The sequence below is a fragment of the Anolis sagrei genome, chromosome 2 (assembly GCF_037176765.1).
Source record: "Anolis sagrei isolate rAnoSag1 chromosome 2, rAnoSag1.mat, whole genome shotgun sequence".
In the NCBI taxonomy this organism is placed as follows: Eukaryota; Metazoa; Chordata; class Lepidosauria; order Squamata; family Dactyloidae; genus Anolis; species Anolis sagrei.
The window spans coordinates 148,076,961-148,092,296 of NC_090022.1; the positions used below are offsets into that span (position 1 = coordinate 148,076,961).

Here is a 15,336-nt window from a genome sequence, read left to right on the forward strand (position 1 = left end):
CCCCAATCCGTGGCGTAAAATAGTTAGGGAAATCCTTTAGTCGGTGTGCACCTAAGGCACCCCCTTAAGGGGTGATAGGCCATTAAGTTAAACACTCACCTACTGTTTAGTTAAAAGGTGAAGTGAAGTCAAATGGCCGTGAAATGAGAGGAGTCAGGCTGCAAGATCTTTAGAAGAGACTCCTCACTCATTTCCCTTGCTTGGTGGTCCGGGGTTATTACCAGGAAACCCAGGTGCTTCGCCCGAAAATTGTTGTCTTAAGATTGGGTAGTGATTCTACCTGGGTTTGTTATACCAGTTCCCGACACCCCTTTGAGTTAGGTTAAGCACTTAAATAGGTAACGTTAAATAAAAGTTGCCCAATTTGAACCCATTGACTTGGTTGTTGTGTCTTTATTCGTGAGTCTTTACTTCGGGGGTTGGCAGACAATAAATTTCCTCTCCCCGTGAAATGGGGAGAGAGAAAATGGTTTGTCTGCCTCCCACGAGGCAGGGATGGGTTCCAATGGAACCTTCCAGAGGACTAGGGGGCGTGGCCTGTTTATACAAGCCAGCCCCCACCCAGGCTCATTCTGACCCTGGAAGCTGCCCACCACTCCCGCCCATCAACAGTATAATTTAGGTTGCCTATGGAACCGGGTAGGAATTTTTTTTTCCTTCTTGTTTCAAGGGGAGGGTTTTTTGCCTACCCTATACTGTTTAGGGGCTAGATAGAATGGTGGACTATCGCTAAATAGGCTAGCGTAAAATAGTTAGGGAAATCCTTTAGTCGGTGTGCACCTAAGGCACCCCCTTAAGGGGTGATAGGCCATTAAGTTAAACACTCACCTACTGTTTAGTTAAAAGGTGAAGTGAAGTCAAATGGCCGTGAAATGAGAGGAGTCAGGCTGCAAGATCTTTAGAAGAGACTCCTCACTCATTTCCCTTGCTTGGTGGTCCGGGGTTATTACCAGGAAACCCAGGTGCTTCGCCCGAAAATTGTTGTCTTAAGATTGGGTAGTGATTCTACCTGGGTTTGTTATACCAGTTCCCGACACCCCTTTGAGTTAGGTTAAGCACTTAAATAGGTAACGTTAAATAAAAGTTGCCCAATTTGAACCCATTGACTTGGTTGTTGTGTCTTTATTCATGAGTCTTTACTTCGGGGGTTGGCAGACAATAAATAACTTCAACTCCTTAGGTGTTACACATGAAGGTCAGACCACATAATATCTACTGGTGGGCTATTGCAGAAAACAATTACCTGAAAACAAGATAGAATCAGCTGTCAACTGGGATTGGCTGCAGTTCTCTGTTGAGGATACACTAGCAAATCTGGGTTCACCAAAGTGGACCTAATATTCTTTAAGTTTATTTAAATAAACGTGATAAATAAATCCATGTTTCATCTTTAGGGAGACTCGGTGTATGAGCCCAGAAAAGGCCATCTTATGTGAACAAATTATGCATAAATATATAAACTGCATCAATCCAGGGGTTTTAATCAAAGCATGTATACATTAGTAAACCATTGACAACACAACCAAACACAAACCTGCCCAAAACCAGATGCAAGCATATCTATGCTCACATCAGAACTTGCTTTTGGAGAAAGACATATGTTATCAATAGAGATGTGCACTTCAATAATATAGAGGGAGTGGTGAAGAAGACATGAAGGAACCCAAGACCAGGCAGTTGTAGTATATTTGATCAAGATTAGGATGGAAGACATAACTTCATTTTACCTATTGCTTCTCATAGAATCACAGTGTTGGATGAGACCACAAGGAACATCCAGTCCAACCCATCCCATCTCCCAGCCCCCCACCCCAACTATTCAGAGGATAGATATGTGCAGCATTCTCATATTATTTTCTACTGGATAGTCCACGTGAATAGATAGTCCATGTGAATTGTTCTATTTGTTGCTTGACCACTGCTTGTTTGATCATTACCCCCAAATGCCCCCACACTCCCATGGGAAGCTATTCAGCAGGACCAGGGGCCAATTCTCACCTTGTTTGAGTCCTTCTTGCTGTTTCCTGATTTCCCCATTGAGTCCCCCAGGCCATACTCCTGCTTTATTGACCGTATTGCTTAACAGTCTCGAGGCCCAGCCACCTGCATAGCTGTGATTAAAACCAGCCAAGCCGTTTGCCACCATGATGACATTTAATCAATGCCTTGTCTTCTGCAGCTGTCAGGCTCGAGGCCGCACTGCTCATATGCCTACATCTCCTTTGGCTACATTTCCCAGTGGGGAGGGATGCCAATTCCCAATGCATAACAAGCTTTCTCTGTCATAATTTAGCATGTTTGGGAAATTCTCCTGATCCCTTCTGTTTCCATAATTCAGAAGAGAATAGGACTATCCTTTTTAGAATTATCTGGACATCCAGAGAAATTTGCTTAAGGGGAGAAACACATCTGTTGGTCTGTGGTACACCCAGTACCATGGTAACTAAGACTTTGCTTGTGAGTCTAGAGCAGTGGTGTGAAACCTCTGATCTATGAATAGATATGACCCAGAGGGACTCCTGTCAGCCCCACCAGTATTCTCAGGGGCCTCATCATCCTTGAGCATTTATCCACTTTAATCCATTTTAAATGCTGAGACTGCCTCCTGCAGAATTTTGTAGTTTGTAGTTTAGGGAAGGGCTTTAAACTGCTCATCCAGAGAAGTCCTGCCCCCCCTAAACTACAAACCCCAGAATTCTGCAGGAAGCAGTCACAGCATTTAAAGTGGATTAATGTGGATAAATGCTCAAGTGTCATAGAATCATAGAGTTGGAAGAGACCTCGTTGGCCATCCAGTCCAATCCCCTGCCAAGAAGCAGGAAAATCACATACAAAGCACCCCCGACAGATGGCCACTGTTAAGTCACACTGTTCATAATCATAATCTGGGTCATTCCAGTAGTCCTTTCACATAATTCTTTATCTGTCTATTGCACAGGTTCTCTGAAGGCTTGATCAAAGAGCCATGTTTTCACTGTTTTACGGAAGGTAAGGAGGGAGGAGGGCAATCTAATATCACTATCTAATATCGCCATGAGTCGCCCTAAAGGGCTGAGAATGGCGGTTAATAAATGCATCAAATAAATGCATCAAATACTATGGAGGGAATTCCATAGCCGAAGGGCCACCACTGAGAAGGCCCTGTCTCTTGTCCCCACCAGTCATGCCTACGAAGAAGGTGGGGCTGAGAGCAGGGCCTCCTCAGATGATCTTAAACTCCAGGGGTGAGATCCATTCGGACAGGTAAACTGGGCCAAAACCACTTAGGCCTTTCGAGACTAAAGCCAGCACTTTGAATTGTACTCGGTAGCAGACTGGCAGCCAGTGGAGCTGGCACAATAGGGGGGTTGTGTGTAATCTCCAGTGAGCAATCTGGCTGCCACTAGTTGGACCATTTGAAGCTTCTTTATAGTGTTCAAAGGCAACCCCATGTAGAGTGCATTACAGTAATCTATCCGGGATGTAACCAGAGCATGGACTACCATGTCCAAGTTTGACTTCCCCAGGTATGGGCACAGTTTTAATTGTGCAAATGCTCTCCTGACCACCACTGAGACCTGGGGTTCCAGGCTCAGCGATGAATCCAGGAGAACTTCCAAGCTGCGAACCCAATGATAGTTAATAGATAACAACCAACTGTGATTAACAGTTAGCTGAAGTTGGGTATAGCTTATCTCAGTAACAAGAACAAGTAGGGAGTTGAGCTTTAGCTGGGGAGATGGAATGCCCCGGTGTCAAATATAATTATAATGTGAACCAAGAACATAGAGGGGTGATGTAATGCGTAGATCAATTGACCAATGAAGGATAGCCCATGAAAATGGTGGAATTGTGAACTTTCTGCACACAAAGCCCATACTTTTTTCATAAAATTTTTATGTTTATCATATTTGTACATTTTGGCTGTTGGGAAATTCTTTCACAAGCTGAAACTGTAGGGGGTGCATAGTATATTTTGTTTTCTATGAACCAGGAGACTTAGAAATGGGTTATGTAAGGACTGGGAATTGTTGTTTTTCTTACAGGAGACTGTAAATAACCAGCTGGTATCTAGAAGTCAACACTTCTATTGAATTTATTAGCTTCATGGAATTTTTCCAGCATATGTACTCTGCAATAATGATTCGGCCATCTTGGGGAATAGAACATTATTACTCATAAAACATATGAGCTTGTAGTTCAGAGCACCTATTCCCATCAGATTTGGATTTGTCAGAGATAAAAAAAAATCCTCCCTAAATAGTTGGATTCTTTATTCACTAGGCCTGTTCTTCTAATTTCTCATAAAACATGGGAAGGAATGTTCCCTTCAGAATAGTTAAATTACAGTGTTTCATAGTGGTCATCAACTTAGGTGGCTTTATGGATGGGAGGAGATAGAGAGGCTGAATGAGGATAAGATAATCACTGGAGATTAGTTTATACATTCTACTTAGAAAATAAGAAGCAGTGAAATTCCAAATGTCAGTCACTGGGAATCACATTGGGTCAGTGGTATTGGCTTTAGGTCTTACTTGGGACCTTTCCATAGGCATCTGATTGGCCACTGGATTACACGAGGCCTTTAGTTTGATCTAGCAATACTTGTCTTTCACCCTCTTCTTTCTAAACTGATCTTCTAGAGCAGTGGTTCTTGTAAGCCAGTCCGAGCCCCAGGGGAGTGGCAGCATATAAGTTTGAATAATAAATAAATAAATAAATAAATAAATAAATAAATAAATAAACCTGTGAGCTGTGGACTACCAGTGGGCCACAAGTATGACAATCTGGTCTGCAAGCCTCCTTTTTATTATTTATTTATTTATTTAATTCTGCTCCTTTTGCACCACCTGCCACTCCTTCCCTGCCACTGACCATGGCCTATGTTTTGTATCAGAAACTTGAGCTGATGTGGTCTATCCAATGCAATTTTCTGAATCAGCACCCCAAACCGAATCTAAGGTTGACCAAAAACTGATTTGAAACCCTTTTGGTATTAATGTTGGAGAGTTGTCCCTGGTCAAAGTGGTCCCTGGTCAAGTAGTCCCTGGTCAAGTGGTCCTTGGTCAAAAAAAAAGTTGGGAACTACTGTTCTAGAGTATTGTGCCAAGAGATTTAAAAACCAAAAGGCTTAAAAGAAATCTTGCATTTTTTTCGTCTTCCCCCAAACTGATTTTTTCAATGGATGTATATCTTGCTGTATACTTTACAAGATGCCATAGAAAAGTTATAAATACATCATTCGCAAATCAATCAATAACCAGATGAGGGTGGAAATGACCTCTTATTCACCATCCACTAGATGCTACCCAAATCATCCTTACTGAAACTGACCTCCCTTCTTGTGATGATCAGCACGCTCCATACTCAGATAGATCTCACAATTCGTTGACATTCTTCCGACAGACTGACTGATTTTTTTCTTGGTGATAAATGTCATCATATGCAAATCTAGCAATTATATGCAGATTCAATTGATTAATCAATCAACTCACACTCATACAATGACAGCCCTAACTGGTATCGATTGCAAAGTTTGATTAGCAATTCATTTCTCTTTCCAATTTGTTCAGTATTCAGAATGAGTTCTTTCTCTCTCCCTCTCTCCAAATAACCCCTTGAGCACCGAGGCAAATATGATCAAGGAGAGCTCATATCTAAATTATGGATCAGGTTCCTCTATGCTTGCTCCTTCAGCCATATATCATCACAAATGAAATCAGACTCAAGGAAATGTCTATATTATCTTTGTTATTGTTATTGTTGTTGCTATCGCTACCTTTAGCTTGACCTTAAGGTGGCAAGTTGCAATGAAAACATGCCCTTTCTCATAAAACCTGTCCTAAAGAACCATCAGTTCTGCACAAATCCTGGTTTATTTTCAACAAGAATCAGACTCACTTGAAATGACACATCTTAGTAGTTCTATAGTGTGGTGGCCATCAAAATATGCATCCCTGAATTTGGGTCCTTTCTTCTTCTCTGATAATATCCAATGAACTATGCATATGTAATAAAACATATCTATTAATGAACGGACTGCTTGTCATGATGGTACAATATTATTGCCAGGAATATATTAAATGTAGAATTCCTGTCAACTAGGCTTGAAAGCATATCCATTTTTAGCCATTTTCTTCAGCCCATCCGGCTTCTTTGGCTGGGTTGGGTGGCTGTAATGGCAAGAGCCCAGCTGTCATGGCTCCCCGTCCGTAACAGGACCATGTGGCAGCCGGTCACAGCTCCTCCTCCTCTATTCAGCATCACAATTGAATCTTTTTTTATTTTGCTTTATTTTCTTGATTCTTTTTATTTAGTGAGACTGGGAGTTGGGGATGTGTGGGTGGGGTTCGCGCATGGATTTGGGGGCTTGAAGAGTCTTTCTTTTAGCTTCTTTTTCTCCTTCAGAAAATACTTCTAAAAGATAATAATAGTTAATTATTAATAATAGTAATCCCAGCAAACAAAAGAGAAGCCGCATTCTCAGAAAACTACTAGTTACCTCTCCTCTAGAGGAGAAAGTAGAAACAGCTTTAAGGAAGCATTAAACCTGCCTGAAGCAGAAAGGAGATTGAAGCATGCCACTCCAGGCAGGGCCTCTGTAGCAGAGAAAAGAGAGGGCTTTTTAAAGGAAACCCAAGGAGGATAGGTCTAGGTCATCACTCTTCCTTCACTCAACCTTGGAACGCTTCACTCAGCCTTGGAATGCTTCACTCAGCCTTGGAACGCTTTAAGGAAGCATTAAACCTTCCTGAAGCAGAAAGGAGATTGAAGCATGCCACTCCAGACAGGGCCTGTAGCAGAGAAAAGAGAGGGCTTTTTAAAGGAAGCCCAGGGAGGATAGGTCTAGGTCATCAGTCTTCCTTCACTCAACCTCCTTAAAAAGCCTTGGAATGCTTTAAAGGAAGCATTAAACCTGCCTGAAGCAGAAAGGAGATTGAAGCATGCCACTCCAGGCAGGGCCTGCAGCAGAGAAAAGAGAGGGTTTTTTAAAGGAAGCCCAGGGAGGATAGGTCTAGGTCATCATTCTTCCTTCACTCAACCTCCTTAAAAAGCCTTGGGATGCTTTAAGGAAGCATTAAACCTGCCTGAAGCAGAAATGAGATTGAAGCATGCCACTCCAGGCAGGGCCTGCAGCAGAGAAAAGAGAGGGCTTTTTAAAGGAAGCCCAGGGAGGATAGGTCTAGGTCATCACTCTTCCTTCACTCAACCTCCTTAAAAAGCCTTGGAACGCTGCATGCATGCTTCAGGGAGAGAGAGAGAGAGAGCACATGCCTGCCTGCAATGCCTGTCTCCTCTAGAGTAGAAACAGGTTTAACAAAGCATTAAACCCAGTCTCCTCTACAGACAGAAGGGAAAGGATTGCAGAAAGAATGAATCTAAACTCTGATGCTTTTAATCCAAGTCTTGATCAAGGATATAAGGATAAAGGATGCCTAAAATGACAGGAAGGGGAGCCTGGGTAGTCTCTGCCCCCTCCCCAGATAATGGGCCATATAGAGTATTTTCTTAACCTCATTGCTGACACTCAGACTCCCTTGAAGGGAAAAAAGGAGGCTTGTAAGTTCCCCATTGCCACCAATGGGCTGGATGTAGATGTATTTTTCAGTTGAGGATCAAAAAAGGCATTCTGGCTACCCGCCTGTTTTTGGGAGGCATACGAAAATGGATACCTAGCCAGCAGAAATGGATCAAGATTGAGCCAAAATGCACCACAGGCCTACTGTCAACCCTATATGCTGGGTAGCACAAGCAGGACGGTGTTATTTGGCCTTTAAGGAGCTTGGAAAATTACTTCCTAAAATTCCCTGGCTACTTTTTGGCTTCCTAAGGGCTCTGGATGGCCTAATGAAAGACACACTAGGAAGATCTTTGATCTTATACTCAGACTGCTTCTTTTTATGATGCTCATGAACATGAACACTGACCTGCTTTAGTTTGCAACACATTGGGGGCGAGAGCAAAGAAGAGACAAGGTGGATCTGCCGTTTTGGACATGTATACACGTTCAATTCAAGAGTTGGAATTCAAGAGTAAATTGCATGTTATAGATAAAGTCTGCTTTAGGACACAGTGGGATGGAGTACAAAAGTACTGGGTATATGCGTGAGGTATATGTTTAACTCATTCTCCATGTGTTTCCCTCCTATCCAAAACATTCCTCCTCTAAAATAGCATCTCTCTCTCCAGGCTGACTGCGTGTATGGGTTGGGAAATGCATCAGAAGATGCTTTTTCATCTGGTTTACTCTTGACGGCAAAAGGAAGAGAGTCAAATTTATGGGCTGAATGCTTCCCCCCCCCCCCCTCACCCACCACCTTCTATTTCTGTCCTACCATCCCCACAAATCAGAGCAGGATCTGCATTTGGCAAAGCATTCATTACAAACAAAACAATCAAACCACAAAACCCATCATTAGGAGCTTATCACCAAACACTATAATCGCACTGCGTGAGTCTCAGCTTCACTTGACACTTCCTGCACCATGTCATGGCTCCCCAGTGCTCTACTCTGCTGCCCTGTGTGGCATCATTTGGTAAATGGATTGGAGAACTGTACATTATAATTTAAAGGGAGTGGACAAATAGGGGAGAGAAACCACCAGATTGAGAGTGGGAAGATGGTAGTTTTCTCTATTATTTTGTTTTTCTGGGGGTTTTTTAACAGTCACCTTGTCACCCCAGTCTCTTAAAAGTGCAGTTTTGAACCCAAATAGCCAATGGCCAGATGTTTCTTGATCTCAAGAGAAATAATTTATTTTGGAAATATAAGTTAAATGCAAAGGAAAAACAGAAAAAAAATCAAAAGATCCAACAGTAGGTGCCAAGAAACTAGAACAGGTAATGATGCATTTATACTTAGTTGCTGTGAGTTTTTCAGGGTATATGGCTATGTTCCTGTAGCATTCTCTCCTGATGTTTCACCTGCATCTGTGGCCGGCGTCTTCAGAGGTTCTGTTGCGAGTGAGGCAAGTGTGTTTCTTCCTTTCTGTTGAAACTGTCAGCATGCTTATGGATTTCAATGGCTTCTCTGTGTAGTCTGACATGATATTTGTCAGAGTGGTTCAGCATTTCTGTGTTCACAAATAATATGCTGTGTCCAGGTTGGTTCATCAAGTGCTCTGCTATAGCTGGCTTCTCTGGATGAATTAGTCTGCAGTGCCTTTCATGTTCTTTTGAGTCATGTTTGGGAGCTGCATTTGGTGGTCCCTATGTAGACTTGTCGGCAGCTGCATGGTATACAATAGAAACCTGCAGTGATTCTCAATCTGTGGACCCCAGGTGTTTTGTCCTACAACTTTCAGAAATCCCAGCCAGTTTACCAGTTGTTAAGATTTCTCGTAGTTGAAGGTCAAAACATCTGGGGTCTCACAGGTTGAGAACCACTGGGTTAGAGGATCCCTCTTATCCTTTCACGAATTTAGCATTTGTTGAATTTTCTTGGTAGGTCTTTGTAGGTTGTGTTTCTTCATCAGTTTCCATATGCAGTCAATGGTTCCCAACCAAGAAGTCAGACTTCTCTGGTTGAAATCCACAAGCATGTGGACAATTTCAACAGAAAGGAGGAAACTAGGCCTGGGTAACAATGGAAAAATTTGTTTCTAAAATCGATTCGTTTTTTGGGGTTTTTTGCGTTTTGATATTTAAAAGAATTCTGAAATTTTTCTTTTAAAAAGTTCGATATTTACGAAATTTCATAAATGTTAAAAAAATTACAAAACATTAACGAAACAAATACGAAACAATAACGAATCGATTCGTTAATGGCGGATGCGACCGCGCAATACGCTAAAAAACCTCCAAATGGGACAGGGGGAACTTCTGAAGCTTCCCTCTCCCTCTGTTGTTGACTGTTGGTGTGATATTATAATTTTTTTTCACTAATTAAACAAAAAACAACTATAAAACTTGCCCCAGACATGCGGAAATAATAACAAAACGACCTCAAACCGATAACGAAACAAATACAATAACGAATCCGAAGCATTTACGAAACGAATTTAAAAATTCGTTTCGTTTTTAAGTTGCTCCAGAATGGTTCGTTATCGCTTCGTTATAAAAAAAATAACGATTTTTTAACGAATTACGAATTAACGAAACGAAACCACCCAGCCCTAGAGGAAACCATGAAAATGAACAAAATCCAGCTACCAGTATTAAAAAAACACCAGAATTAAGACAGTAAATAAAGAATACCACACAGAAACAGGGGAATACCAGACAGCAAACAATCAAGTGCCACATAAACAAAGGATGCTTCCAGGCTAACAACAACCAGGCTACCTCTATGCAAATACCCCCACTGATTCACCTTGTAGCTACAAGACTACTCAATGCTAACCAAGCTTGCTAATTACAACTTTCACACTTGCTTTACACAGACAAGGTTCTTTCACCCACCCTGGATATTCCACATATATACTGTATATACACTCCACTTGCCTCACCTCCAAAAGACCAATGAAGAACTAGCTGTGGGTATCCCAACAGCCATCCTGTACTACCCAGGTTCAGGTGTCTTGGGGATATGGAATGACTATATCCTCCTTCCTCCTACCTTCCTATCACTATCAGCTATAGTGGCAAAGAAGTCCTATGCTACATGATTCTTTTGCCAGTCACATGGCATGGGACCAGGAAGGAGGGGCAGATAAGTGCTCCTACCACCACTGCAGATGGCAGCAGAAGAGATGGATAAGGGATGACATTTGAACTCCTGAGCAGTGTTGCCAAATTGTCTTTGGTACAATTGGGCAGTAGGGACATCATTCCTCTGCGAAGGCAGTTGGGGTTTCCATATCAAGTCACAATGTGGGTTCTGCAGGGTTTTGGCCTACATTATCTTTCAGTATAGAACTATCCTATGATGTTCTGGGAAGTACGGTCCACAAGGGAACCTTCCAAAGATCTCCATTATTATTGCATGTGGCAATTTAGGGACCTCATCAGATGAGCTGTGGAAAACAGGGGAAATAATCTTAGCACAGCATCTCATAGTATTCCATTTCAAAACAGATTGTTTAATTTTACAATCCCCATCAGGCACATATGTTCCCCATCCTTTCCCCCATTATGTCCCACATTTGGAACTATCACATGGTGAGTGCAGTTCCTGCTCTTTTCTGTATTTTTTAAAATTGGGGAAATCTTCGAAATCGTGAAATTCTGAAACCTTGCAGTACTTTAAAGGAGATTTCCTAACTCTACAGCCACCGCCTATTCGGAAGTTCACAAGTCATTGTCTCACAGTGGATATATCTTTCAATTGTGCAATTTCTTCTAGTGAAATTAACATTTTTAAAAAGCCACCCAGGCTCATATGGAAGGACTTGGGACAAGGATTGGAGCATAAATGTTTACCAGAAGACCATCCATAGGAACGCCCATTGCTCCACATTATTAAACCAAAATGACACAGGTCAATCTGACAGATACATTCACACATATTTTTAAGAGCTTTATCATGTTTCCAAGAACATCAGGAGCTCAGAAGACAGTTTCTTCCTCTCTCCCCCGTCCCCACTTCTACTACATAGAATGGACAAATTGCAACCAATAACACCCGGATGTTGTTTTGTGTCATGTAAGGGGCTCTGTGACACTTCATTGATGAAATGTCTTAGAAGTGTGTAGAAATGAGGGAGGACTGCTTCGGATGAGGTCCTAGGGGAGAACTAGTTTTTTTCCTGGAAATCTTACCATCACCACCGCTCTGAAATAGCTAGCCTAGAAGTCCCATCTGTCTCTCTTCTATTCCTCCTAAGCAACCCTCATCTAAGAATATTGTACAGGGTTAGTCAAAATGAATAGGCCACAGTAGGTTACAGTAAACATACATATTGGCCTATTCATTTTGACTAACCCTGTACTTCAATCTGCAGGTGTCACTTTCCCTCAAGAAGTAATTGTGATTTCTAAAGTCACAATCAATGATATTATCGTATTTATATAATATTGTAACTGCAGAATAACAATAATATATACTTAGCTGCAAGGTTACCTAATGTGTTATTTGAGGGCATGTTTTGATGAAGGCCATTCTGTGTTTATTTCTAGGTGTTCTCCCTAGAAATCTCTAAGTCTTCCAGCATGGCCAAAAGAAGTTGACCACACAGTCACACTAAAGAATCCTAGAGCAAACATGTTAATCAAATACATGAATAATTAAATACAGAAAAGTCAAATGACAAATGCAGCAGAATGCTTGTACATTACAATGGATTTTGTAAAGTTCATGCTGTACAATATAAAGTATAGTATTACTGTGCAACCACTGTCTTGCAGCCACTGCAGCAAGGGTACCCATCATCAGTAGGCAAGCTTCTCCTACCCCCCCCCCCCCCGCACAACTTCCCAATGTTCCTATACAAATGGTGAATCTGATTGACAAAGAACTTGGGTAAGCAAGGAGTTACCTGGAAGCTTTTGGCATTGAGATTTTTCTGGCTTTCGGAGGCCACCTTCAACCTGGAGTCCAATCCCTTCATTAGCGACTCTGTATTTCGGACATACTGCAGATCCCGATAGGTCCGAAGGTCCAGCACCTCCATGGACTGGGAGATGTTTTGCACCTGCTCAATGAAAGAATGACACAGAAATTAGACACACTGCAGAGTTGTATAAAGTCAAAAACTTATGGGTCTAAAATTTACATGTTAATCCAAAAAAAAAAAAATTAAAGGTAGATTTTGTACTACTACCAGAAATATTTTTGCTAGGCATTATGTATAAAGGACTGGATAGTTATTGATGACTTTTTTGATATATGATAACAGTAGGAGGAGCAATAGCAGTGCAAACCTGTAAATGGAAGCACTGATGATAGGAGAATGGTTTGCTAAGGTTTCTGAGTATGGCCAAACTTCCAAAGTAATGTAGATTTGAAAGGATAATTCATCTAGATGGCCCATGTGACCTCTATTATTCTATGACTCTATGAATTCAAGATTTTAAACTGTTATGAACTAATAACACAATAAACTGTGGTTACAGTTATAAGTAATATTAGTAGAAATATTTAGTGAGATCTGTAATGCTGAAATAACATATATTTCTTTTTCTTGCCATTAGGGGACTGTGTCAGAGCCCTGTTGTTTTAGTGATATGCATTTGCCCCCTTTCCCCCTTTAGATGCACTGCCTGAGGGGTGGTTGAATTTGAAGCACACAGTCACAGGGCTATGATCAGTTCCAAATATAGGATTTCTTGTTAGTGGGATCCTGATTGTAGGATATTCTTTGCAGGAAACATCCATGATATCAACACTACAGCATGCTAGCCTGCGGAAAAGGTCTTTGATTTTCCAAGGAATTTTAAATATAGTTTTGATCTCAGATGTTGGTTTGGGACTGTTGTGCCATTTTTGATGTGGCTGAAAATCTAGCTATGGTCACTTCCCCACTCAAGATGCATCTAGACATTTGGATTATAAACAGGGCCGTAGCCAGAAAAAAAATTCGGGTGGGGTTGAAAATTTTGGGTGGGGTTGAAAATTTCAAGGGGGGGGGTTGAAACCTGCCTCCTAGCTCACGCTGAAGCAAAGAGCACAGCGGGGGGCAGAGCAGCCTTCCATAGCCTGCAGCTCTGCCCCTGTCAACCACCTCCACCAAGTCTGGCCTCCTTAATGAGAGCATTCAACACCCCTCCCCCCCAAAATTAGGTTGCTTCACTACATTGGCTATTGCTGCAAGTAATGACAGTATGAATAAATTGTCAATATTTTCTTGAGATAGTGCTTGTAGTTCAAGAGGGACTCTTAATTTTTTGCATCTCATGGACTTAGCATGGGGATTTGGTTAACCAGTTAAAATTCATGAGTAAACTAGGTTTTTTTAACCTGAAATTTTTTGGTTGAACTCCTAACCCCCCCCCCCCCCCCCCGGCTACAGGCCTGATTATTAATTCCATAACATCTTTCCATGGTAGCTGGGGCTAATGGAAAGAATAGTACAAAACACTGAGAAGGCACCAAGTTGCTAAAGGCTGTAGCAGTCAGTAAACCTCATCAAAGGCAGTGGGATGCATTTGGTGCAGTAAGTATGATGGAGGATGTATCTATACTATCAAAGTAATGCAGTTTGCCATCACTTTAACTGCCACTGCTCAGTGCTACAGATTCATGGGAGTTGGGCTTTTATAAGGTCTTTAGGCTTTCTGCTAAACCTGTGGTCCATGGACCACCAGTGATCCGCAAGAACTAAAATATGGTCCATGGCCTCACCATTACTACACCATTGCAACAAGAGCGAATCATCTCGCAAAACCCTCTTATAGTGCCGAGGCTTGTTAAATATGTTTTTCTGTGGGCTAACAGATGGTGACTACTGAATGACATATGTTCTATATCAGAAACTAGTGCTGATGTGGTTTATCCAATGCAGTGTTCTGAATCAGCATTCCAAATAACCAAACCAAACCTAAAGTTGACCAAAAACTGATTTGTAACCCTTTTAGAACTAATGTTGGTGGTCCTGGTAAAAAAAAAAAAGGTAGGGAATCACTGTACTAAAAAGTGATGGAATCTCACCAAACTGCAAATCTCAGGATTCCATAGCATTGAGGCATACTTATTAAAGTGGTGTCAAATAAATAGCATTAATTCTACAGTGTAGGAGCACCCCAATATTGTATTGTAAACTTCTTTCCTTATTCTTACATGCAGTGCTATTAGTTTGCAGACTGCCTTGCAGAGCAAGATCCCTGCCCCAAAGAGCTCACTTAAAAAAAAAATAACCCAAGAGAAAGGAGGCAGGGAGGGCAGGAGCATACAGTGAAGCCATATGCTGTCGCATCTATTGCACGTGCTTAGACTAGAGAAGAGTCTGCATTACAGGAGTGCTGCCTTCATTTGGTGCTGCTTACTGCACCATTATTGTTTTCATCTTTCATTATTACTGTGTTCTGTAATGATACCCATTTTTGGAAAGACAGACTTTTTTAAAGTGAAAAGATATGCATGGGCATAGGGTCTTTAAAACCCATGTAGGAAACATTCTCACCATAGCCTTCTCCCACAACAAACTTTTGTCCCTTTCTGCATCATAACACATTCACCCATCACCTGCTGAGCAAGGTGGATATTGAAGCACCTGAGCCAAGGGTGCTTGGTGGCTGGATGTGTACTAATCCTGGCTCAGTCTCCAATACACCCCCTCCCCCATTCTGGATCAAGGATGACATACTCTCTTATACTAAATTATCATAATTTCCCAGGCAGCATAGGAAATGACTGCAAGGATTTTGGTAGATGTTGTACAAAAACAGTATTTTCCCCAAGATTTGTAAAAAGTGATGAGTGCTTCCACACCACACCACACTCCCAGCACCCCTAAGAATTCCACCACTACAGAAGGTTAA

The 15,336-nt window shown here is 41.7% G+C and overlaps 1 protein-coding gene across 3 annotated transcripts in view; it reads right to left on the reverse strand.

Moving 5' to 3' along the window:
• OLFM2 (olfactomedin 2) overlaps window positions 1-15,336 on the reverse strand; it is a 275,804-nt gene that overhangs the window by 56,956 nt on the left and 203,512 nt on the right. For 2 of the 3 annotated variants that reach the window (XM_060763838.2, XM_060763836.2), the window contains exon 3: window positions 12,396-12,554. In XM_060763838.2, coding sequence (XP_060619821.2) covers window positions 12,396-12,554 — 159 coding nt within the window. The remainder of the gene's footprint in view (window positions 1-12,395; window positions 12,555-15,336) is intronic. The other variant, XM_060763837.2, reaches the window with a different exon arrangement.